A 23,362-nucleotide genomic window follows, 5' to 3' on the forward strand; every position below is an offset into this window, starting at 1 on the left:
GAGACATGCATGTTCCGTACGAGCATCAAACCACCGGCTGGATATGTTGGGGAGAAAAAAGAAAAAAAGAAGGCTGCCCAATAGCAAAAGACCACACAGCCGTGGGAGGGCCCCTCTATGCCCAAACAAGAAATAGTTTGAGTGCCGCCCACACCCGCCGGTATAAATGCTGAGACAACAACGACACACACAAGTTTTATGCAAGAAAAAGAAACGCCCGTCTCCTCGTTTTGTTTCAAACTGTTTTCTCTTTTTTTCCATTTCCCTTCTTGGAAGCCAACCAATCCCAACCGTTGTGGCTTTGGGTTGGACCGCGTACGTTCCGCAATGGCACCTTGGCCGAGAGACAACTGTCTCAACCACCATGTTCGAGACGCCCTATTTGCCAACGCCCAACAGGCCATCTTACCCGTTTGGCTCTAGCAGGCGTCTTTCGTACAGGACGGTTTCATCTATTCCGCATTACATATGTATATGTGCTTCATTACATGTGCTTGATGTGTATGTATGTACATGTGGGTAGGAACACGTAGGTGCCAAAGTACATGTACCGAGTCCTATCTGGACGCCACATGCCTTAGGGCCAAGGCGTTTTTACGAAACATCCTATCGTCGTATCCTCCCTTACATGAGCCACCACAGTAGCGAGATGAATTGTTTGATTTATCATATTTTTATGAATTTCACTGTCTAGTCAAAACCGAAGCGCATGATTATTAGCAAATGAGCATCATCGATCAAGTATGCCTTGTTTGCCTTGGGAAGGACTTGTAAATGTAGCTAAAGAGACGGCTGCCGGGAAGTCTTCCGCTCTTGATGAAGCTGGCCACTAACAGACCAGCCATATCAAATGTCACATCAATAGAACAGAACTTATTAGATACATAAAACATCACTACTCTATCACCAACATGCTAGTACTCGACAGGTACTCACAGCTACTCCGCAATCGGTCTAATCCAGGTCCAGGATTGGATAGCCTCTCATCATCCGCCCCACCATAGCTCCCTCGGGCCGTTTTCTCCGATCTTCCGATATCCTCCAATCCGATTGTTGCCATCGTTGCGTGAATCGTCATCGCGAGCTTCACGTCAGAGCATCGCAAAGCTCCGTCTCTCGTGCAGCGCAATTGGATACTGCTCTATTCTTAGATTGCATCTTCAAGTGCTTCAAAATGCCTCCAGTGAGTGCTTCTCATTCTTCACTAAACAATCAGCATCGTCAAAGCTAACGCGTCCGTCTCCAGCGACACCAAACGCTTCCTCCCGCGCAAACCAGCTCGGCAAAAGAGGCCCAGAAATCCTTCTACTGCAACCTCTGCTCCAAGGGCTACTCCCGCATGAACGACTATGAGGCCCATCTCAGCAGCTACGACCACAGCCACAAGCAACGCCTCAAGGACATGAAGGCCATGGTGCGCGATCCCAACGCAGGCGCAAAGGCCAGGAAGGCCGAGGCCAAGGCAGACGGCATGGTCAGCATCAAGTTGAACGACCAGGAAGCTCCATCCACTGGCGGTGGCGGCGGAGGAGGCTTCAAAAAGGGCGGCTTCAAAAAGACTGGCTTCAGGAGCGCTTTCGCTCCAGCTCCTGCAGAGGCGTCGACATCGACCCTTGCCGCTTCGCAACCAGCAGTGACCGATGCGTCCCGTAAACCGGCAAACCAGGCCGCTCGTGCACTGATGGACACGACGGAGAAGACGAGTCTCTACAAAGGCTCTCTCGTGGAGAGCGATACGGAAGATGAAGGATACGAAGTCTACGACCCAAGGTTTCCCACTGATTGACTCGCCCATGACACAGGATACTGCATTGAGTCTGTGGCTGAATGCCATCGTTGTCTGTTCCAGGGTATTGTTGCTATCATCATGCCGGTAAGTATACATGCCACCTCATATGCCGTAGCCCAAGTCCAGAACCCTACATGTCGGACTGCATCCACTTCTGCGAGTCTATCTGCGACAGGTCCTCCTCCAGGAGACTAATCATGTTCCGGCTGCCAAAAAACCAATCCGCAAGCTGCGCCACCTGGCCGTTGCCCTGAGCCGGCACCCCCGGGTCGTTGGTGTTGGCGTTGGCCATGGGCTGATCCTCGTTGGGGATGAAGCCCAGCTGGCTCAAGTACATCTCAAACTCGTCCCCTATCGAGTTTTCGTCTTGCTGCTGCTGGGCCTTGGCTTCGACATAGAGCGTGGCAATGTCGCACATGACCCGGCAGAGTCGGTATAGCTTGTCAATGGGTTCCGATAGCCCCCTCCCGCCCTCGAGGGAGTCCACAAAGTCCTGGAGAACCTTGAGGTCTGCGAATGAAGAAGTCTCAATGACATAGCAGAACAAGACGAAGAACGGAGCAAACGGTGTCAACAAGAGGTTCCTAGAGAGGGAACAAAATGACGATCAGCATTTGGTTGGTGGGAAAGGAAAGGAGAGGAGAGGAGAGGAGAAGAGAGGAAAGGGTGGGTTCAGAATTGCCATCTTCCTTACCAATGAATGTACATGGACCGCATGTACGTGCTAATGTCCATGAATTGAACACACTCCTGATGCGTCTTCATGGCATGACGGGCCGCGTCCAAACATTCGTCGCAGAATCGGGTGATGGAGCCTTCCGGTGCCGGTATGACGCGATAGATGAGCGTCTTGGTCACGTAGAATTGGACCTCGTCGCCTTTGATAAAGACGTCGACGACATCCGAGGTTCCTATCGACTTGAGCAACTTATGTACCTTTTCACGCGTCTCGTCCGTCTCAGGCTCTAGCCGGCTGCATTCCGCGGCCAAGAGTTTTGCTCGGTGGACCAAGTCGGCCTGTGGACTTGCCAGAGCGACTGGGCTGTATCTGCAAGTTACGAACCGCCATCAGTTGTTAGGTCCCATCTACGAAAGAGAAAAGACACAAGACAAGACCACATCAGGCGGCCAAGGGGTTCATGAATGAAGAAGATGTTTCTCACAGTTGTTCGTAGATTCGGCTCTGCAGGCTACTAATCTTGACCCACAACGTCGGGAATGTAGTGGATGTGAGATGGTCGAAGCCGTTGACTTCAAACTCGCGTTTGATATCAATGTCGCATTCCGCTATTGTCGACGCCCGTCCAAGCCTGAGGCCCAAGCCCTTGTCCAGAGTATACACGTGCCAGAAGATGACCTTCTTTTGCTGAGCAATCACTGGAGGGTCGTTTCTCAGCGACTCCGTGCGGTGATAGCCGCCTGCTTGACACAGCCAGGCGGCCATTGTGATAAGATGCCACGCTACCGAGGGCCTGGAGACGTCAATAGCATAGAGACACTATATCAATCAAACAGTGTCAGTTGCTCTACTCATCGATGACTGCACAAACAAGAAGCAAGGCAAACTCACCCCGAGCAGCAGAGCCTGCACATTCTCAATCTTTGGCGACAGAAACAACGGAAAGTTGGCCAGCGTCGTCTCGAGATTCGACTTGCAGATGGCCACGTACGAGTTGTACTCTTCTCGCAACGCACCCTCCTTGTCCAGCGAGTGTTGCTCGACAAAGAGATTGTACAGCATGGCATTGACCACGGCAAAGGTGGCGTCCGAGAAGTCCTCGGTCGGGAAGTAGACGGTCCTGCACAGCTCTGCAAACTCCTTGATGCCGACGAGGGTGCACAGGATGGTGAAGAAGGTGGGAGGAGCGGCTGGTTAGAGTCAGATTGTACGCCTTTTTTTTCATGTTGAAGATTAAAAGATTTGCAAACTCTCTTCTCCTACCTTTGACGTGCTTCAAGAGGGAGACTACCGTGGCCAGCGGAGGCATCGGCAGCTTGCTCACGCCCCCTGGCGGCACCGGCTTTTGCAGAGGGAATCGAGGCCCATGGCTTATCGAGCGATGCTTTTGCATCTCGACAAGCTGGCTGAGATTGGCGAGCGCCGTCTCCATCTTGGGGTTGAGAGGCCGCAGGGGCCCTCTCTTGACGGCGCGCTCGAGGAACTCGCTCGCAAAGGTGGTGTGCACGGTCAGGCCCGAGTCGCCGCCGAGGACAGACTCCTCGTCGGAGCTGTCATAGTCGGCGTTTGAGGCGGCGGTCGGAATGGTGATGTCTGTCTGGGGGGTGTGGATGAATTTGGAGGCGTCTGTGGAGGTGGAGGACGAGATGTTTTTGAGGAGAGCTTCGATGTTGCCGAGGCGGGCTTCGATCTGGTCAATCTTTCTCTCGCTTGGTGCCTGTTAGTTGTATGCTTTGATATTACGAGACGAAGAGGGATTCATGAGATGATATAATATTGACGTGAGAGGCGACATGAGATGAGCGACACTCATGGTCTAGATGAGACTCACTATTGAGATGAGATGAGGACTCGCTGTCGAGGCTCCTTTGGTCGCTGTCCAGCACCGGTAGATGTGCAACTCCGTTTCGCAGTTCTGCAATTGGAACACGGCCAATCTTTATCACAGCGGATCTTATAAGAAACCATTAGCCTACTAATCGAATCGAAGAATGAAATAGGCCCAGGTGACGCTGATTTAGCCCGACACTCACCTTTCGTAGGCGACACTGATCACACTGCCATTCATGCCGCCAAGGGCCATCGTCAGTACTCTATCAATCTCATCACCCCATCCAGCTGCAGCCCATCATCGCGGCTAGATATGCGCATCAAGCCAGATCGATCCACAGGCGACTCTCAGACACCGGCACTTACAGCTCTCCGGGCGGTTGGATCGTCGGCGGCCGCGGACGGCGCGAGGTTCTGCATTGTTGTATCGGGGGATTTTTTTTCACTCTGAGCTAATGCGGACGAACAAAAGGATACGATGGTTGCGAATCATAAAATGGACGGTGATGTATGTACTGCGGTGTTTTGATTTATGACGAATTGAGACGAGTTTTGATTCTTGTTTCTTGAAGAAATTGGCTTGCTCATCCTCATGTGAGTTGAGTGAAAGGATGAAAAAGAAGCGCAAGGCCGGATTCTACAGCAGCATCTTTTACCAGGTTCATTTACTGCCGGCGGTGTTAGTGGCTGTACCTCAACAACTGCCATCCAAATTCAACAAACCAGCCTTCTCAAGTGCCGGACGCGCAATTGTGTATCAAAGAACAGATCATGTCTAGCATCTCGTGTTGCCCGAGTTGGTCGACAACAGGATGCAGGAGAAATACGACGCATCTGCAGCCAGGCTGATGGATGCTGTGGAAAGCAGCATCTTGTACTCTTGCGTGCATTTTGTGAGGCGAGGTACTTGTCAAGGGCTCCCGGATGTCCCGGAGTCCGCGGGAAGCCGAAGATTCCTTTTGGCTGCGGCGAGGTATTACGTACCACAAGCAGAAGCAGAGATGGATCATTCAGGACAAATTGAAGGATAAACTAAATTAAACTAAACTAGAATTTTTTTTAAAAAAAAATGAATAAAACGGGTTCTGGTTGGTATTAACGGATCATTAGTTCTGTTGAATAGCTGGTGGTGTTTAAACTCTCAAACAAATGAAGCATGGCGAGACCACCTCACCTATAAGCAATATGCTATGCATGACAGCTGCTCCAGTAAAAGGCTATCCAGCCCTACCTAGTTAGAAAGGGGTCTTCATTTCCGCCATAGTCAACTCTCTCGTCAACTAGTAGAAAGTCTTTCAACGTCTGTGGATCAATCCGGGCCTCTGGAGGAAACTTCATCCTAGACTCTGAAGAATGTTTGAAGAATAGCCTGTATATCAATTTCCCCCCCTTCATTGATACAACGGTCAATTCTAGCAAATCTGTCAGGCTGAACAAAATTGGACCCATCTCCAGCCATCTTTTGCAAATAATACCTCGCAAGCGAAGATTGTCCCTTCTGTTCAACGTTCTCCTCTTCCCTATGGGCCAGCTGATGGCAGGATAGAATTAGCGAGCCGAGTCCAGCCGCGATAGCTGTGGCCAGAGAGCTTGGTGATACATTGTCGTTACAGTTGAGAACCGGAAAAATCTCCACCGGGGCATGGACCGCAAACTCATTACCCAGCTTCTTATTTCCACGAGGCACCATCCCAGACTCGTCACAGGCCATAATGGGGATCGTACCACAGAAGCGTGCTGGGTAGGCATGTTTCAAGTTTATGTCTCCTTCGTGAGCACTGCAGAGCATGGCAATGCCGCGCTTGGTTGCTTCACGGCAAGCATCCTCAAGCTCGTCTGTTTTGTCACGGAGGCCGAAGCTCATGGAGATAACGTCAACTCCTTTTGATATCGCCCATCGTATTGCCTTGCGTATAAGTTAATAAATGGAGCGACAGAGATAGAGCGCATCAAGGTGTAGAGGAACCAAATAGCTTGAACTTGCCTTTGCAACGCTTTCATAAGTGATTCCGGATCTTCTCGACGCCACTCTAGCAATATACAAGTCACAACACGGATCAATGGAGCCTATTATTTTGGCCATCCGGGTGCCATGTGCGTCGGACGCGAGGAATTGTTGACTGGAAGCATCGTCATCGTCCACAAAGGATCGTCCTGCCTTGATGCGAGACCGCAGAGTTTCATCGATCGGCCGTCTGCTCAAGTGTTCCTGCTGTTCATCGGTGCGAAGGGTGTCTAATTGTTGTCGGTCAGTTGCAGCAACCCCTCTGTTGTCGGTATCAGGCCGTATCTCAAGCATTCCGGTATCTATAATAGCTATCCTGATCGGTCGGTACCCGCGAGGTTCACTACGTGCATTTTGAACCAAGTCCCAGTACTTGTTTGTAAATTTCGAAAACTCAGGAGCTAATTTCTCCCATCTGAGTGATCATAGAGTCAGCTAGGTCGTATGTTTTTGATGGTAACCAACTCACATTTCTTCCAGATTTGGCAGCTTCTCTTTGCGCTCCTCCTCTGCCTCTGATGTCGGCTGCAATGGTGTGGAAATGTCCACTTCGTCACCCCGGCGCCGTTTCAAATCCAATTTAGGCGACTCTTCTTCTTCTCGCAGTCTCTTCATGTTTTTCAAGCTCTCTGCGAGTTTCTTTATAAGTTGCGTATTCTGGCGCCAGGATTTATTTGAACTTTGCGCTCTTCCTCTACTCTTCTTCTCTACACGAACGTAAAGGACGCAGCATCAAGGATGCAGGCTGGTATTTAACGTGTGGAGTTACTGGATTCTGTGATTTCCTTTGTGTATGTCGTTTCTTTGTATACAGCGGAGCAAGATTATGTTCTTTGAGATTGGTGTTTGGCTATGGCTAGTAGTCCTACCCCTACTTCTCCTCAGCTATGGCTGGTAGTCCTTCTTTGTTATGAGTAATTATGCAACTTTCCAGTTTCCAGCAGTTCCTGCGGCAGCTTAATCCCTTCGGACTGTCTCTCCTGGACAAAACCCTCCAGCACTCCTTACCGTTCACTATCATCTTCATATTCTCTCAGCAAATTCTGACTGGGATCAGGCTCCTACTGCAGGCGCTCGTCCCGTGCATTGCGAATGTCTGATCCGATTTCAGCCAACACTGTGCCATCGGCATCACTTGGATCTGGGACGGGCTGAAGGTCACCATCGTGGCGGACAAGATCGCTTCTTGTTTCGGGGTCATCGGAATCCCACAACGAAAATGGAAGCATCCCGTCGACCTCGATCTCACTTTCACGACTCTGGCCCATCCTGTCATCATCGACATTTGGAGACTTTGGAGAAGCTTGCCGGGAAACGTTCGCACCGGCATGTGGAGACTCGGGGAGGGATATCAAGGCGTATTCCGCAAGCTCTACGCCTTCTCTAAATCTTTGTGTTAAAATTCACACCACCTTGCCATTCAACAAAAGTTGCGGCTTTGGTATGTCTGTAACCCATCCCAGCAGAGCGGATAGCAACAGAAAGTCTGAAAAGTCTTGAAAGCATCTGCTTCACCTTCTCTCGCATTTTGTCGATTGGGTCTGCAACCACAGACGATGTCTCGGGAGCCTGGCCGAATGAACATTCTGATGAGCTAGTTGATGTTGATGCGTGGGATGAGGGCAGTTGAGTCTGGCTGCTTGTATCTTCTACAGCCGCGATAGCCCTTCCGGCAATAGGATCGGCCAAGGTACAGATTTCTATCAAGCATTATTATGGCAACATGAGGTCATTGGCCAAAAGGTGGACAGTACCAGAAAGATAGTCGTTCAGTAGAGCCAGAAGTTGAAGTATCATTCCCGCCAGTCCATGGAAGTGTGTTGGTGATAACTTCCAAAGATGCCGCCATCAGCGGCCCAAAGGTGGAATTTGTCAAGCTGGTCTTGCGGCCATGGTGTCGATGGCAGTGCCTCGATGCAATCATTGAAAGCTCTCAAGCACTCTACAGCTTTATTATAAATTGCGTCTTCCGACGCCATGGTTCATTTAGCTGGGCCTTGTGCACTTCTTCTTCTCCTTCTTCTCCTTCTTCTCCTTCTTCTTCTTTATAATAAGGTAAAAGATACAGGTTAAAGGACGCAGACTGGCGATTTAAAGTGCGTAATGACAGGATTATATAACTTGCTCACAATTCCTTTGTTTACGTCGTTCCTTTGTGTATATTACTCCCTTGTGTACAGTGGAGCCGGGTTTTGTTCCTTGAGATTCATGTTCGTCTGTGCAAACTTACCGTCAACCTTGAAGCTTAGGACTGCTGTTATTATATGCTGACTCCTATGACTTATAACGACTAGATATAGGATATTCAATACCGCCAAGGCTACATATCGCAAAGAATCCAAAAAGGCAACCCTGACTGATCCCTCATCGGTGGAGAAATCCAACTTCACCAACGCTGATGCCAAAGTGAGTGCATGACTGAGGAGCAGAAATCTGGAGTTTACAACTTGATTGAGCCCTGGAAGTTGCTGAGTGGATCAGACGGCAAGGAGAAACGCACCTTGCCATCGATAGCAAGCATGATCTCGGAACGGATCAATGCAGTTTATCAGAACTACGCAGCAGAACTTGTTTGCATATCAAGTAAGAATGCAGTAGGTAAGAGAGAATGAAAGAATGAAGTGCTCTCGCTATCGGATTGAGATTGGCTGTAGATACATCCATGCATTCATCAGGCACATCATATACACAGGTTCAAGCACTAGACATTGCCCATCAAAAGTCCATTCTATTCATCATCATCATGACCGTCTAGTTTTTAGTTCTAAGCCTCCAATTTCATCCAATCCATCCTCAGTCCACTTACACAAGCGTCTTGGCCTCTCCCTCCTTCAGCTTGCCAGCATCAACAAGCCTCTTGACCTCGGCGGTCCAAACTCCCTTGATCTCGTCCGCCACCGTCAGGCCGTTAAGCTTACCGGCAAGAGCAGCAATCTCATCAGGATCAATCTTGGCCTGCACCAGCTCGACGTCGCCCAGGACGGCGTCGATCTGGGCGGCAGAGGCATCGCCAGAGGCAAAGTAGTTGGCGTCCTTGACGGAGCTCTTGAGCACACGCTTGTTCTTCTTGACGGCGTTCTTGGCGGCCTCCTTGGCCTTCTTGCCGGCATCACGGTCAGCCTTTGCGGCGGCTTCGGCATCAGCCTTGGCCTTCTCCTCGGCGTCCTTCTTGGCCTGGGCCTCCTCGGCGGCCTTCTTCTCGGCAGCCTCCTTCTCAAACTTCTTCTTGTTCTTGGCGGCGTTGGCCTCCTGTCGGAAGCGCCTGATACGCTCGTCACCGGCGGAAGCGTCATCCAGCAGCTTGCGCAGACGGGCGTTGTCCTCGGCCTTCTTCTTCTTGCGAGAGTTCTGGTTCTTGCGCTCGACGTGGCGCTTGTGGTCACGGCTCTCGCCATCATCGGGGACATCCTCGTCGAGGTACTCGAAGCTCCTCCAGCTGTCAAAGTTGTACCAGAAGTTGTAGAACTCGTCGACGTGCTCCTTGGTGGCGTTGGCATCGCCAAAGGTGGGGACGGGGTGTGTCTTGGAGAAACGGGCCTCGGACTTGAAGACCTTGCTCCAGAGCTTGTAGAAGTCGCCCTTTTGCAGCTGCTTCTTGGTGGGGGGCTCGACGTCGGCCTCCTCGTCGACGGAGTCGAACTGGCGGCGTCTGGTGGGGTCGAGCAGAATGTCGGTGGCCTTCTGGATGCACTTGAAGAACTGGTCGTCCTCGGCACGGCCCAGGGCAGCCTTCTTATCGGGGTGGTGCTTGAGGACCTTCTTGCGGTGGGCCTTCTTGATCTGGTCCTCGGTGGCCTTGTAGCGGTACTTGGACAGGCCGAGAACCTTGTAGTGGTCCTGAGTCTGTGTGTCTCTGTTAGCACTGGCCGAATTGGACTGACCATCCCAGCCCCGATATCGTTCCCCCATCATGTTGTTTTCCCACATACCTTCCAGTCCTTGGCTTGGCTCTGGAGCATCATGGGGTCCTCAGGCTCGCTCTCCTCGCCATCATCGACATCCTCGACGTTCTTGGCGCTCTCCTGGGCCTGGATGCGGTCGTCCTCGGAAAAGGTGCGCTTGTGACGAGCTCGGCGGGCGTGAGCCAGGAAATGCGGTCCAACAGGCTCGATGCTGCGCTGGACAGCCCCGGAGAGCTTGCCGACGGCCTTGAAGTCTTTTTCGGCAGTCCAGCCCTCGGGCAGGGCGGGGAGAGGGAGAGTGACAACCTGCGAGACGGAAGCCATTGTGACGATTTGCAATGACAGACTTTGGGTTGAGGAGGGAAGAAGAAGAAGAAAAGGACGGATTGAGGGTAGTGAGGCAATCTCTAGTTTTTTTTTTCTTCTCCCACCAACGGCTAATGGTGGGGTTTTGACAGGGGCTGACAGCGCTACTGGTATCTGATCGGTGGTGGGATGGCGGCGGAAGACGGCAGAACCGGACCTCCGTGGTTTAGCAGCAGCTTCAAAATTGATATTGGATCATCCCGCGCTGCTATCTACTACCTAGTACTCATCTTGAATACAGGCGCTTCCATTCGCCTGCATGATACAGGCTGTAATTCGTCTTCTTCTTCTCTCTTTTTGCTAGCGATTCTGTCTCAACCATCCGATACCATGTCATTGGCGGCCTACAGAAACCTCATGCGCGCTGCGCGGATCGCCTTTCAGGGTAGGATGCGCTGCCTCAAAAATCCTCATATATAATCTCGACACCCGCAGCAGGGCTAACAATGGGATCCAGGCGACGTCCATGTCCTTTCTGCCGCCCAGAACCAGATTCGCCAGGGTTTCCAGGAAAACCGCGCACTCGACTCCGATTCCAACATCCAGACGGCAATCAAACATGCCGAGGACGTGGCCACCATCCTGCGCCAGAACATTGTCCAGGGACAAAGGATGGAGAGCGAAGGCGACACGCACACCTACAGTAAGATTTACGGGACCAATGGAACGGTTTCAAGATGCTGTAGCCTTGCTAATGCTTTCCAACAACAGAGCTACGAATACACGAACACACCGAGCGAGGCGATAACGACAGTATCTTGACGGCGGGCAATGGCAAGAGTGGTGGTGGTTGTGGCTGCAATTGATGAGCAGTTTCTGTACTTATAGCATTGTAAAAAAAAAAATATGTAGAATTACTGGACTCATGATACCCTCCAATCCAAAGACGCACGATATATTTAGCCTTCCATCATGTTTGATTCCTCGTTATGTAGACGACGTAATATGCATCCCGCTGTAGCTTCCCTGTAGCACCAAAACGCCAGAAGATGATGGAAAAAAGAAAAGGGAAAGGGAAAAGGAAAAGGAGGAAAAGGAGGAAAAGAAAGCCAAATAGGCCAGATATGGCAAAATCTCCCTACTCCCCAGACATGCTTGCGTAGGTGGGCGCTTCTTCTGCACCAGGTGGCGGTGCAGCAATCGCACGATTCGCCACGCTTGGTTGCTGGCCACCTTCCAGGGCGCGCTGCTGCGGCTTGTTCTGGCGGATGCGAGCATCTTGCAGCATCTGGTAGCGTTGTTCCCGATCCATGGTGCCAATCGCCTTTGGCTGTCCCCAGCGGATCCTCAGCGGGCATCCAGCAATAACCGCCCTGCCCCGACAAGCAGCCGCCGCCTTCTCGGCTGCGTCTCTCGTCTCGTAGTTGACAAACGCGCAGTGGGACATGTGAGAGCAGACCAAGCTCTTGATCTTGCCGTGGGCCTTGAAGAAGTCGCGGATCTTGTGCTCGGGCAAATCGTCCTCCACGCCCGTTACGAAAAGGGACATGATGTTGGGATCATCCGGCGGCAGCCAATCTTTTGGGCTCGGTGGGAGCTGTGCTGCGCTCGGAAATGCTGGACGGCCTCGCCCCTTGCCGCCAGGTCTCGCGCCCGCGGCCGCTGCGGCCCTTGAATCTCGAGTTCGGATCGGGCCAGGGCCTCCCACGCCCGCTCCAACTGCAGCGTTCCCACCAGCTCTTGCGCCGGCGAGTTCTGACTCATCCACGGTTCTGCCCTTGCGAAAGTACGGCTTGCTGGCGGCGAGACGACGCAGAAGCTCGCGGGCCTTTTCGTCCGTCTTTTCGTACTCTTCCGTTCCGGCCTTGCCTTCCTCGATCAACTGTTCGTTGTTCTGCGCAAAGTATTCTCGGTTGACATCGGATCGGGGCCCCGGAGCGATCATCTTGAGCGCGGCGTCACGGACGGTGATGGGCAGGCCGAAGCTGAGATCCAGCATGCAGCTCTGGCAGCAGTTCTTGAGCCGAGCGCACGTCAGACAAACGTTGGTCCGTCTCTTGCGGCCCTGAGCGCGCTCAGAACTCCAGCTGAATACTGTGAATGGTCGCGTACACTGGCAACTCTGTTAGCATACATTTCGATGAAGCAAAAGAGCATCAAGCGACATACTAATTTGCATTCGGCTCCGTAGTCTTCCTTTAGCATCTTGACCATGGGGTTCTCGGGCAGGCAGTTTTCGCAGATAGAAGGAAAGTCGGTCGTCTCCCATCCCGACCGGTTGAGATCTTGTTTGATTTGGGGCGGCATGACGGGCGACGAGGTGCAGCGATTGGTTGGCGATGGTGTTTCGTTTTCTTCTCGAGGTGCGACTGCGACTGTGAGTGTAACTGGACGAATGCAAGCTGCAAATCCAAGATCGCGACGTGCAAAGAAATCTTGGTGGAGACCTGCCGCCGCCCGCCACAACCCGGGCAACCGGGGTTACATAAGCATGATGCGGAATCTTATCGATAGCCACCCCCAGCGCATTGCAAAGCAAAAAAAAAAAAAAGTGGCTTCGATTCAATTCCAAGGATTCGGCTGAGGCAACGTTTAGGTTTGTATGTGCCTGTGGCTTCCAGAAACATGTCACATCTCGGCAAGAGTTGCACATGCTATTCTGCTTGTACTACAACGGTAAGTTGATTGTACCTATGTATACGCACGGGTATGGGAAATTGGACACGCGGCTGGGGAGGGAGGAATGGACGTCACTCCAATTTCAAAGACACGGACGGACGTTGCCACATCAATGCTACTTGGTAATCTCAGCTCGCAACCATCTATCCGACAACGACTTCTACATGTACGAGAGCGAATACAGATGGTACGAGGAACGAGGAATACTAGTACAAGAGTAGCAGCACTAATTAACATCTTATACGCGTACTTGGAGATTTGGCGCTTGGCTCCGCAGATAAACCTCTCCTAATATGGAGTTTATACCGCATCCTTAGCACGGGAAAAAAAAAAAAAGAAGTGAAGCCGATGGAGCAACACACCGCAAAGCAAAAAGAGGCGCATGCAAGGACACCCAAAGCGAGTTCGCGTTCGTATTCGCACACTGCGGGGCATTCACCGCCTACCGTTTACGTGGCGGCCCGTCCTCGATCCAGCCAACCAAAGGGCCAAATTCCGCGTCTAGTGCGATATCACAAGCAGAATTCGAATCCAATTGGAGATTGGCGGTTGCCGTTCGTCAGGGGTAAAAAAGAAGCGGACAGGTGCCATGAAATTGCTGCCATTTGCAAACTTGATGCCAAAAGGCCCAAACAAAGGACAACGCATAAAAGGTCCCAGCTCCGCTCATTCGCGTGGCAGCCCGCCGTCCTCTTTTCCCCCCAACCTTTGGAGCATCTCCATCTTTGTTGTGTGCTCTCTCTCTCTCTTCTTCGTCTTTCCTTCCTTCCTTTGACCCTCTTTTCGTGCAGCTAATAGAGATTTTTCCGTCTTAATTTTTTAATCAATTCTGTCCTGCTACAACCACCTAATTCAACATGGCATCCGTAGCTCTCGAGAAGGAGGACAAGGCGCGAGACGCCGCCTTCAACAAGGCTCTGCACGGCAACTCGGCCAAGGCCAAGGGAGGCATTGCTGCCATGTTTTCCAAGGGCTCCGACGCCAAAAAGGCCGCCGTCGACGAGTACTTTAAGCACTGGGACAACAAGCCCGCCGAGAACGAGACCGCCGAGGAGCGTGCCGTAAGTTCTTTTTTTTTTCTTTTGCCGTTCCTTGCTCTACACCTCTTCTACATCTCCCTTGGGAAGAGAGGGCAATTGATTGAATTGGACCACGGTCTCTAACCCTCCAATCAACAGGCGCGAACGGCCGAGTATGCCACTCTGACGAGACACTACTACAACCTGGCCACGGATCTGTACGAGTATGGCTGGGGCCAGTCTTTCCACTTCTGCCGATTCTCCCACGGCGAGCCCTTTTACCAGGCAATTGCCCGTCACGAGCACTACCTGGCTCACACCATTGGCATCAAGGAGGGCATGAAAGTCCTCGATGTCGGCTGCGGTGTCGGTGGCCCTGCCCGCGAGATTGCAAAGTTCACCGGCTGCCACGTCACTGGTCTCAACAACAACGACTACCAGATCGACCGAGCAACCCACTATGCCGAGAAGGAGGGCCTTTCCAAGCAACTGGCCTTTGTCAAGGGCGACTTTATGGTATGTTTGGCCCCGCATCAACTCGGTCTCCGGGCCCTTGTTCTGTACTGACGCAAATCCCGCCCGCAGCAAATGTCGTTCCCCGAAAACACCTTTGACGCTGTTTATGCCATTGAGGCTACCGTTCACGCCCCCACTCTGGAGGGCATCTACGGCCAAATCTTCCGCGTGCTGAAGCCCGGCGGTGTCTTTGGCGTCTACGAGTGGCTCATGACTGATGAATACGACAACAACAACCTGCACCACCGCGAGATCCGCCTCGGAATCGAGCAGGGTGACGGCATCTCCAACATGTGCAAGGTGTCCGAGGCTCTGGATGCCATGCGCGCCGTGGGCTTTGAGCTCCTCAGACATGAGGATCTCGCTGATCGCCCCGACCCCCTTCCCTGGTACTGGCCTCTGTCCGGTGAATTGAGATACATTCAGTCGATCGGAGACATCTTTACCATTGTCCGCATGACCACCTGGGGCCGCACCATTGCCCACAACCTGGCTGGTCTGCTGGAGAAGATTGGCCTTGCCCCTGCCGGCACCAAAAAGACGGCCGACAGCTTGGCTCTGGCTGCCGACTGCCTGGTTGCCGGTGGTCGCGAGCACCTGTTCACTCCCATGTACCTGATGGTTGGCCGCAAGCCTTCTGCTTAAACACGGACAAGGAGAGGAAGAGGAAGAGGAAGAGGGGAAGAGGGAGTGCGTGCGTGCGTGTGTATGTGTGAAGGGCACCAGCAATTGATACCATCTTGGATTATTTTGATACCTTGATTGACGTGGAGTAACGAGCGACCCCAGTGGGAGGATATATAAAAAAAGCGGCGTCGAGCATGATTACTTGAACGGGATGACGATGCATTGCTGATGAGACAGTCGGCACGATTTTTTGGTACGCATATGTAATGGCTACAGCAAAAGATGCAAACCGCTGCATCTTTTTTTAATAATTTTTCTATTTTTTGCATGAAATGACCATTTTGCCAACTTGTTTTGCTGTCTGCCTTTTCTTCCTGTGAGCCATTTCGTCTGCATCATCCACAGCGTTTGCCCACGTTGCAGCCGTTCGCTATCTTTGATTGAATCTGATCCCGCTTAGTCCCGGCAGATGCATATCGCAGACCAATTCCAATTCGCCCTTCTGATTCGACAGCCCCGTCGCTTTATCGCGGCGAAAAGGCCTCCGGCAGCGGAGATGCGCCTTAGTCAGCACTCATGTACTCTTTGGCTTCCCCCAACAAAGATTACAGGCGGGTTCAGTGCCAATGTCCCGCTGTAAGGCCCTGGCCATTAGCGGACAGACCCCGCTGTAGCTCGCAAGGAGGAAGAAAAAAAGTTCGCTGTGCTCCATTGGCTGGACGAGCTTTTGGGGAACCTGGGATTTTTTTTTGCCTGGGGGCCGGAAATTCCCTCTTGGTGTTTTTTTGGGAGCAGCCTCCAGCTAAACTAAACCCGCTCCAAAGCACAAAACACCAAAGCCTCTTTCTCCCCAACTCCCTCTCTCCGTCTAGACAGCAGACGGCTAAGCTGCGAGCGGTTTCGTGTCCTCTTGTCGATAAGTGCTCTTTTCCCCCCAGCCGCCAATCCTCAGCCTCAGCCCGCCATGTCCCGATTCCTCCGACCCGCAGCTCGTCTGGCTGCCTCGACACGAGCTGCCACATCCATCAAGGCGAATGCGCCGTCCTTTTCACAGGCCATTGCGCGCCCCGTCTACTTTGGCGGATCGTCGCAGAGCAGGTCGTACGCCGAGGGCGCTGGCGTCAAGGAGTACACCGTCCGAGATGCCCTCAACGAGGCCCTGGCCGAGGAGCTCGAGGCCAACCCCAAGGTCTTCATCCTGGGTGAGGAGGTTGCCCAGTACAACGGAGCGTACAAGGTCACAAAGGGACTGCTGGATCGGTTCGGCGAGCAGCGTGTCATTGACACTCCCATCACCGAGATGGGTTTTGCCGGCCTGGCTACCGGTGCCGCCTTGAGCGGACTGCACCCCGTGGTGAGTTTTATAATACTTTTTATATTTCCATATATGCCATTGCTATATGATGTCGATGCCATGCTCCTTTGTGTGTGTTTTTTTTTTGTGGTATTTGGCTTGTATAGACATGGCGTCTTCATTCTTCATTCTTCCCCTGTTGTGACTGTAATGTCTGTCCACTGACACGCTTTCCCACTTTATAGTGCGAGTTCATGACCTTCAACTTCGCCATGCAGGCCATTGACCATGTTGTCAACTCCGCCGCCAAGACCCTCTACATGTCTGGTGGTATCCAGCCCTGCAACATCACCTTCCGTGGCCCCAACGGCTTCGCTGCCGGTGTCGCCGCCCAGCACTCTCAGGACTACTCTGCCTGGTACGGCAGCATCCCCGGCCTCAAGGTCGTCTCCCCCTGGAGCTCCGAAGACGCCAAGGGTCTGCTCAAGGCCGCCATCCGCGACCCCAACCCCGTCGTCGTCCTCGAGAACGAGCTCATGTACGGCCAGAGTTTCCCCATGTCCGAGGCTGCCCAGAAGGACGACTTCGTCATCCCCTTTGGAAAGGCCAAGGTGGAGCGTGCCGGCAAGGACCTCACCATTGTCACCATGTCCCGATGCGTCGGCCAGTCCCTCGTTGCCGCCGAGAACCTCAAGAAGAACTACGGTGTCGAGGCCGAGGTCATCAACCTGCGATCCATCAAGCCCCTGGATCTTGAGTCCATTGTCCAGTCCATCAAGAAGACCCACCGTCTGCTTGTCGTCGAGTCTGGCTACCCTGCGTTCGGCGTTGGCGCCGAGATCCTCGCCCTGTCCATGGAGTATGCCTTTGACTACCTTGATGGCCCTGCCCAGCGAGTCACCGGTGCCGAGGTGCCCACTCCCTACGCCCAGAAGCTGGAGGAGATGTCCTTCCCCAACGAGCAACTGATTGAGAACTTTGCCGCCAAGATGCTGCGATTGTAACACTCTCAGTGCCAAGGAGGATAAAAATTAACCATCTTGTTTTCAATCCAACGGATATGAATACATTTTTTAAAGAAAAAAAAGAAAGGAGGGAAGAAACAAGAGGAAGGGAGCTATCCGGGCTGGCGGTATAATATCTCAAAGGGGGTGGAATCAAATCGGATGGAGGGGATTTTGACTTCAGGGGGGAGTTGGTGAAGCGCATCAGGCTAGCAATTCTGTTGGACCTCTGGTCAAAAATATTCTCAATAGACGGACGGAGGGGAAAATAATGGACTTGTACTCGTAATTACCTATGTGCTTTTTTCACGCACACGCCCTTTGCCGAGCCATTGTGAATGCAATGGCTTGCTGTGAGAGTGAAGATGTTGTATTTGTTATTGTTTTATTAGAAGAGACGCCCTGTGTAAGATGCGTCTCTTCTCTGGCTGCTTATAGTAAACAATCCCCTATCCTAGACAGTAAACTATTCAAGAAAAACAAATCAATTGCTCAAATACCTTGAGATTCATCCTCTTTTCATTTATTATTACCGTAACATTGAAATCAACTGTCAGTGATTCAGAGCCCAATAAGGTCCCAATAGAGAGCACTGAGCCCTTGCCAGCTTTCAATTGCCTGCAGCCCAGACCCGCATTTCCATGGCGGGGCAACTTAACCTCATAAGCTTCACAGCAACCAAAGCCTATCAATCGTTTCAACCACCATCACGCATTTCATCAGCTCAAGAATCACATCACCTTTGGTCAGACAAGGAGAGAAAATCAAAAGACCCCAAGTAGCATCTCATCTCCGGCTGCTCTACGCCATGGCTGGCATCGATGCCCTTCTGGCGTCTCAGGACGAGGGCATCCCCAGCTCGGGGCCCAGGAAACGGCGGCTCCAAAACCCCCAAGAGCTCAAGCAGCGCCTGGAAAACGAGCTGCTCATGCCCTCTCCCGAGTTCTCCGTCGAGTGGCTGGACGGTCTGCAGCAGAGATGGGACTTTGAGGCCGACTACACGGCCCTGTTCAAGATTGCACCGCCCCAGACGCGCACCTTGACGAGATTCTTGCGCCACGGACTCGAGGGCCGCGTAACGGGATACAAGAATGTGACTGTGCCCATGAGCGGTGCCACGGCAAAGAACTCGACCAGTCTTCTCCGGAAACCGGCCAGCAGGGCGGATTTCGTCAGGGGAGCTGCTGGTTTCTTTCCCTTTGCGCCTGGTGGGCTGGAGGGTATCGAGGCTACTGCCGCCTTGGAGGACCAGATTCACGGCGGAGTGACGGGTGCTGATGACGCCGCCGCTGGAAGCAAACTGGAGAGGGTGATTCAGCTGGGAGGTGAAGGAGGGCTGCTACAGACTGCTCCCGGGATGGACCGTGGTATTGACTTTGGCAAGAAGACGGCCGGGGACGAGGATGCTGCCGCTGCGATTAAGCAGGAGCTTGAGGAGGACCCCGAAGAGGCAAAGGAGGTCAATCAGGAGGAGGAATCGTCACCCGTTGAGGTTTCAGGAGATTCGGCAGAGGATGAGGAAAACGAAGATGACATCGACGACCTGCTGCCCGTGGAGTTTCCGTCTCTTGAACCTCATGGTGTTCTCGCAGCGTCCAGTGCCAAAAAGGCCGGGCGTGAATGGGCACACATGGTCGACATCAAGCACGACATGCCCAATTTCAGAGAACTCGTCCCCGACATGGCTCGAGAGTGGCCCTTTGAGCTTGACACGTTCCAAAAGGAAGCCGTGTACCACCTGGAAAACGGTGACTCCGTCTTTGTTGCGGCGCACACGTCTGCCGGAAAGACTGTCGTGGCCGAGTATGCCATTGCCCTGGCAGCCAAGCATATGACCAAGGCCATCTACACATCACCAATCAAAGCCCTCAGCAATCAAAAGTTCCGCGACTTTCGACAGGAGTTTGACGAGGTCGGTATCTTGACGGGTGACGTGCAGATCAACCCTGAGGCTAGCTGCCTCATCATGACCACGGAGATTCTACGCAGTATGCTGTACCGCGGAGCAGACTTGATTCGTGACGTCGAGTTTGTCATCTTCGACGAAGTTCACTACGTCAACGACTACGAGCGTGGTGTCGTGTGGGAGGAAGTCATCATTATGCTGCCCGAGCACATTTCCCTCATTCTGCTGTCAGCCACCGTCCCCAACACTCACGAGTTTGCCTCCTGGGTTGGTAGAACCAAGCAAAGAGACATTTACGTCATTTCCACGGCCAAGAGACCGGTCCCCCTGGAACATTACCTTTGGGCCGGCAAGAATATTCACAAGATTGTGGATTCGGAAAAGAAATTCCTGGAGAGCGGCTGGAAAGATGCACACAAGGCGACTCAGAGTAAGGAAAAGGTGCCCGCCACCAACACCGTCGCAGTCCGGGGAAGCAGTTCTCAGGGAAACCAGCGAGGCGGCGGTGGTCGAGGCGGCGGTGGTCGAGGCGGCCCCCAGAGAGGAGGCCAACAGCAGCGCGGAGGTCGGGGAGGCGGCCAGCAGAGAGGCCGAGGAGGACCTCCTCGAGCGAGCCACAATCCGGGACACATGGGTCGCGCTGGAGCCCCCGGCGGACGGTCGTCGGCTGCACAAGACAAGAACATATGGGTTCACATGGTTCAGTATCTACGGAAGCAGACTCTTCTGCCGGCCTGCATATTTGTCTTTTCCAAGAGGCGATGCGAGGAAAACGCAGATGCATTGAGCAACCAGGATTTCTGTACGGCTTCGGAGAAGAGCGCCATTCACATGGTGATTGAAAAGTCCATTGCCCGTCTCAAGCCCGAGGACCGAGTCCTACCACAGATTATCAGGCTACGGGAGCTCCTGGCCAGAGGTATCGCGGTGCATCACGGCGGTTTGCTGCCCATTGTAAAGGAGCTGGTGGAGATTCTGTTCGCAAGGACGCTTGTCAAAGTCTTGTTTGCAACCGAGACGTTCGCCATGGGTCTCAACCTGCCCACCCGAACGGTGGTGTTTTCTGGGTACCGCAAGCATGATGGCCATTCGTTCCGCAACCTGTTGCCCGGCGAATACACGCAAATGGCTGGCCGTGCTGGCCGTCGTGGTCTTGACAAGGTCGGCTCCGTCATCATCGTGCCCCCGGGCGGCGACGAAGCACCGCCCGTTGCCGAGCTGCGTAACATGATCCTGGGAGAGCCATCGAAGCTAAAGTCTCAGTTCAGGCTGACTTATAACATGATTCTCAACCTGCTGAGAGTGGAAGCCCTCAAGATTGAAGAGATGATCAAGAGAAGCTTTTCAGAGCATGCAACGCAGCAGCTTCTGCCGGAGCACGAAAAGGACGTCAAGCTCGCTCAAGCAGATCTTGCAAAGGTCAAGAGAGAGCCATGCAAAGTCTGCGACGGAGTGGTGGATGACTGCCACCAGGCCGCTCAAGACTACAAGCGGCTGACGACGGAGCTATACAAGGCCTTGCTCAAGATTTCCATCGGTCGAAGGATGTTTACGCCGCAGCGGCTGATTGTCTTCAACTGGGAAGGCATCCGCACAGCCGGCATACTCCTCGCCGAGGGCATGAGTCCCAAGGGATCCTTTGAAGAGCCCATCCTGCATGTCTGCGCCATTAAGCCGCTCAGGGAACGGCGCGACGTGACGGACCAGCTGCCCTTTATTCCCGCATTCCGCAAACACATGCAAAAGCTTCCTCAGGGGAAGAAGCGTCTCACCACTAAGAATATGTTTGTCCCCCTGAGCGATGTCGAATGCCTCACCCGGTGGGTTCTAAAGGGAGTTATACCCGAGATTTTCAAAGGCAAACAAGCCGGCCACGAGGCGCTGGACAAGATACAGGAGGTCTGCGCCTCTTGGGACGATCGGTGGGATGAGATGGACATGAGCAAGGTCAAAAGCTTGCAACTGCAGGAGATGATTGAGAAGAGATTTGAGCTGTCCAAGACGATGGCCAACTCTGGGGCCGCACGATGCCCGTCCTTTTTGAAGCACGTAAGTCATGCTGATATCTTGGACTGTTCCTCTTTAAAAAGTCGGGTTCACTAATGAGTTCTAGTTTGCCATGTGCCACGATGAATGGCTCATCACAGAGCACATTGCTCAGTTGAAACAATCTCTTTCAGATCAAAACCTTCAGCTACTTCCCGACTACGAACAGCGCGTCCAAGTGCTTCGAGAGCTCGACTTTATCGACGACTCGTCGCGTATCCAGCTCAAGGGCAAGGTCGCCTGCGAAGTCCACTCGGGCGACGAGCTCGTCCTGACCGAACTCATCCTCGACAACGTCCTCGCCGACTTTGACCCCGCCGAAATCGCCGCCCTCTTGTCCTCGTTTGTCTTTCAGGAGAAGACGCTCACGGAACCTACATTGACGGGCAACCTCGAGCGTGGCCGTGACACCATCATCGCCATATCCGAAAAGGTCAACGATGTGCAGACACGGCTGCAAGTGATTCAGTCTAGCGAGGACTCGAATGACTTTGTGTCGAGGCCCCGCTTCGGCCTCATGGAGGTGGTGTATGAGTGGGCCAGGGGAATGAGCTTCAAGAACATCACGGCATTGACGGACGTTCTCGAGGGCACCATTGTGCGGACGATTACGCGGCTGGACGAGACGTGCAGGGAGGTGAAGAACGCGGCGAGGATCATTGGCGATCCTGAGCTGTATCAGAAGATGCAGCAGGCGCAGGAGATGATCAAGAGAGATATTACGGCCGTGGCGAGTCTGTACATGTGAGCAGGGTGATGATGTACGGTTCCTTTTAGAGGCATTTCTGCATGTGTGAGAAAATGGGTCTCGTGGGTAGACTTGCAAGGTTTTTTTATCATGTCGGTGTACATTGGATTGGAATGGTTTATGACGGTTACGACAAGAGAAGAGCTGGGAAAGCAAATAGAGACACCAGAACCATGGCATGGCATCTGTACATGTTTGCGTAGGTGGTAAACAGGGCTCATTGCATGTATGTATATGTATTGTATGAATGGGTATGGCATATCAAACAGGCCCCCCCTGAGGTAGCAAAGCAAGATAATCGCAACAAGTTGAGCACCAAGTATTTCTGCAGCTCTAATGCTACACTCCCAACAAGTTCTTGATCCAGTTCACCTCGATCCCATCAAACATTCCAGCAAAAACAAGCCCTCCATCCCGAAAAAGAAAACGCCAAAACCCTGTCCAAACAGCAAAAACAAAGAGAAAAAATCACCGGAAAAAATTACAGCCCGCCGGTTCATCAAGAAACTTGGGTCCCGTACATTCCACTTCGTCCTTTATGTCGACCACAATGTATAACAATAAGTAAGGGAAGGGGGAAAGACAAAAAGAAAAGGAAAAAAACGAAAAAACGCTGAAACAATTTCCACGAAAATCTAAGCACGCAGAGCACGCAGCCTCTGCTGCAGCTTGTCCTCCTCCTCGGCCGTGGGCTCCGCCGTCTGCGGCTCGGCGGTTTCGGGCGTCGCCTTGTTGAGCTCGAAGCTGAGTTCCAGGCCGGCGTCGTCGGCGAGCTTGCCGAGGAGTTCGTGGACGGCGTCCTCGCCGACTTGGACCGAGGTGGACTGGGTGATGGCGTCCTGGTAGATGCCGTTTGTCATGGCGTATTCTTCGTTTTGCTGCTTGAACTGTTCCAGGGTAACGAGGGTCTGGGGGGAGCCGAGGTTAGTTGGCGAATTTGATTATAATCCAAAAAAAAAAAAAGGGGGGGGGGGGGGGGGGGGATTTTAATAAAAAAAAAAAACCTTTTCGG

At 52.7% G+C, this 23,362-nt stretch overlaps 10 protein-coding genes across 10 annotated transcripts in view; 5 read left to right on the forward strand and 5 right to left on the reverse strand.

Annotated features, from left to right (window-relative positions):
• Positions 1-1,174: 1,174 nt before the first annotated feature.
• Positions 1,175-1,786, forward strand: Triagg1_6447 (uncharacterized protein; the record flags this gene model as incomplete). The annotated part of the gene is made up of 2 exons (XM_062901072.1): positions 1,175-1,183; positions 1,247-1,786. 2 exons carry the CDS (start codon positions 1,175-1,177, stop codon positions 1,784-1,786), a joined length of 549 nt encoding a protein of 182 aa, XP_062754700.1.
• Positions 1,787-1,919: 133 nt separating this feature from the next.
• Positions 1,920-4,718, reverse strand: Triagg1_6448 (transcriptional regulator family: Fungal Specific TF; the record flags this gene model as incomplete). Its single annotated transcript, XM_062901074.1, has 7 exons — positions 1,920-2,373; positions 2,484-2,831; positions 2,953-3,287; positions 3,360-3,658; positions 3,732-4,177; positions 4,300-4,343; positions 4,665-4,718. The coding sequence occupies 7 exons, from the start codon at positions 4,716-4,718 to the stop codon at positions 1,920-1,922; spliced, it is 1,980 nt and encodes a 659-aa protein (XP_062754701.1).
• Positions 4,719-5,637: 919 nt separating this feature from the next.
• Positions 5,638-6,918, reverse strand: Triagg1_6449 (uncharacterized protein; the record flags this gene model as incomplete). The annotated part of the gene is made up of 3 exons (XM_062901075.1): positions 5,638-6,204; positions 6,265-6,718; positions 6,773-6,918. The coding sequence occupies 3 exons, from the start codon at positions 6,916-6,918 to the stop codon at positions 5,638-5,640; spliced, it is 1,167 nt and encodes a 388-aa protein (XP_062754702.1).
• A 446-nt stretch (positions 6,919-7,364) lies between these two features.
• Triagg1_6450 (uncharacterized protein) lies at positions 7,365-10,529 on the reverse strand (the record flags this gene model as incomplete). The annotated part of the gene is made up of 3 exons (XM_062901076.1): positions 7,365-7,686; positions 9,110-10,146; positions 10,233-10,529. The coding sequence occupies 3 exons, from the start codon at positions 10,527-10,529 to the stop codon at positions 7,365-7,367; spliced, it is 1,656 nt and encodes a 551-aa protein (XP_062754703.1).
• A 372-nt stretch (positions 10,530-10,901) lies between these two features.
• Triagg1_6451 (uncharacterized protein) lies at positions 10,902-11,377 on the forward strand (the record flags this gene model as incomplete). The annotated part of the gene is made up of 3 exons (XM_062901077.1): positions 10,902-10,956; positions 11,029-11,214; positions 11,283-11,377. The coding sequence occupies 3 exons, from the start codon at positions 10,902-10,904 to the stop codon at positions 11,375-11,377; spliced, it is 336 nt and encodes a 111-aa protein (XP_062754704.1).
• A 272-nt stretch (positions 11,378-11,649) lies between these two features.
• Positions 11,650-12,818, reverse strand: Triagg1_6452 (uncharacterized protein; the record flags this gene model as incomplete). The annotated part of the gene is made up of 2 exons (XM_062901078.1): positions 11,650-12,624; positions 12,681-12,818. The coding sequence occupies 2 exons, from the start codon at positions 12,816-12,818 to the stop codon at positions 11,650-11,652; spliced, it is 1,113 nt and encodes a 370-aa protein (XP_062754705.1).
• Positions 12,819-14,047: 1,229 nt separating this feature from the next.
• On the forward strand, positions 14,048-15,370 carry Triagg1_6453 (uncharacterized protein; the record flags this gene model as incomplete). The annotated part of the gene is made up of 3 exons (XM_062901079.1): positions 14,048-14,251; positions 14,369-14,725; positions 14,795-15,370. The coding sequence occupies 3 exons, from the start codon at positions 14,048-14,050 to the stop codon at positions 15,368-15,370; spliced, it is 1,137 nt and encodes a 378-aa protein (XP_062754706.1).
• Positions 15,371-16,316: 946 nt separating this feature from the next.
• On the forward strand, positions 16,317-17,650 carry Triagg1_6454 (uncharacterized protein; the record flags this gene model as incomplete). The annotated part of the gene is made up of 2 exons (XM_062901080.1): positions 16,317-16,706; positions 16,892-17,650. 2 exons carry the CDS (start codon positions 16,317-16,319, stop codon positions 17,648-17,650), a joined length of 1,149 nt encoding a protein of 382 aa, XP_062754707.1.
• An 808-nt stretch (positions 17,651-18,458) lies between these two features.
• Triagg1_6455 (uncharacterized protein) lies at positions 18,459-22,350 on the forward strand (the record flags this gene model as incomplete). Its single annotated transcript, XM_062901081.1, has 2 exons — positions 18,459-21,605; positions 21,670-22,350. The coding sequence occupies 2 exons, from the start codon at positions 18,459-18,461 to the stop codon at positions 22,348-22,350; spliced, it is 3,828 nt and encodes a 1,275-aa protein (XP_062754708.1).
• Positions 22,351-22,985: 635 nt separating this feature from the next.
• The window catches only part of Triagg1_6456 (uncharacterized protein), a gene marked incomplete at both ends in the record, with an annotated part of 819 nt that continues 442 nt past the window's right edge, over positions 22,986-23,362 (reverse strand). Inside the window, one exon of the mRNA XM_062901082.1 lies at positions 22,986-23,258. Coding sequence (XP_062754709.1) covers positions 22,986-23,258 — 273 coding nt within the window. The remainder of the gene's footprint in view (positions 23,259-23,362) is intronic.

Source organism: Trichoderma aggressivum (assembly GCF_033847375.1).
Source record: "Trichoderma aggressivum f. europaeum strain CBS 100526 chromosome Unknown scaffold_025, whole genome shotgun sequence".
In the NCBI taxonomy this organism is placed as follows: Eukaryota; Fungi; Ascomycota; class Sordariomycetes; order Hypocreales; family Hypocreaceae; genus Trichoderma; species Trichoderma aggressivum.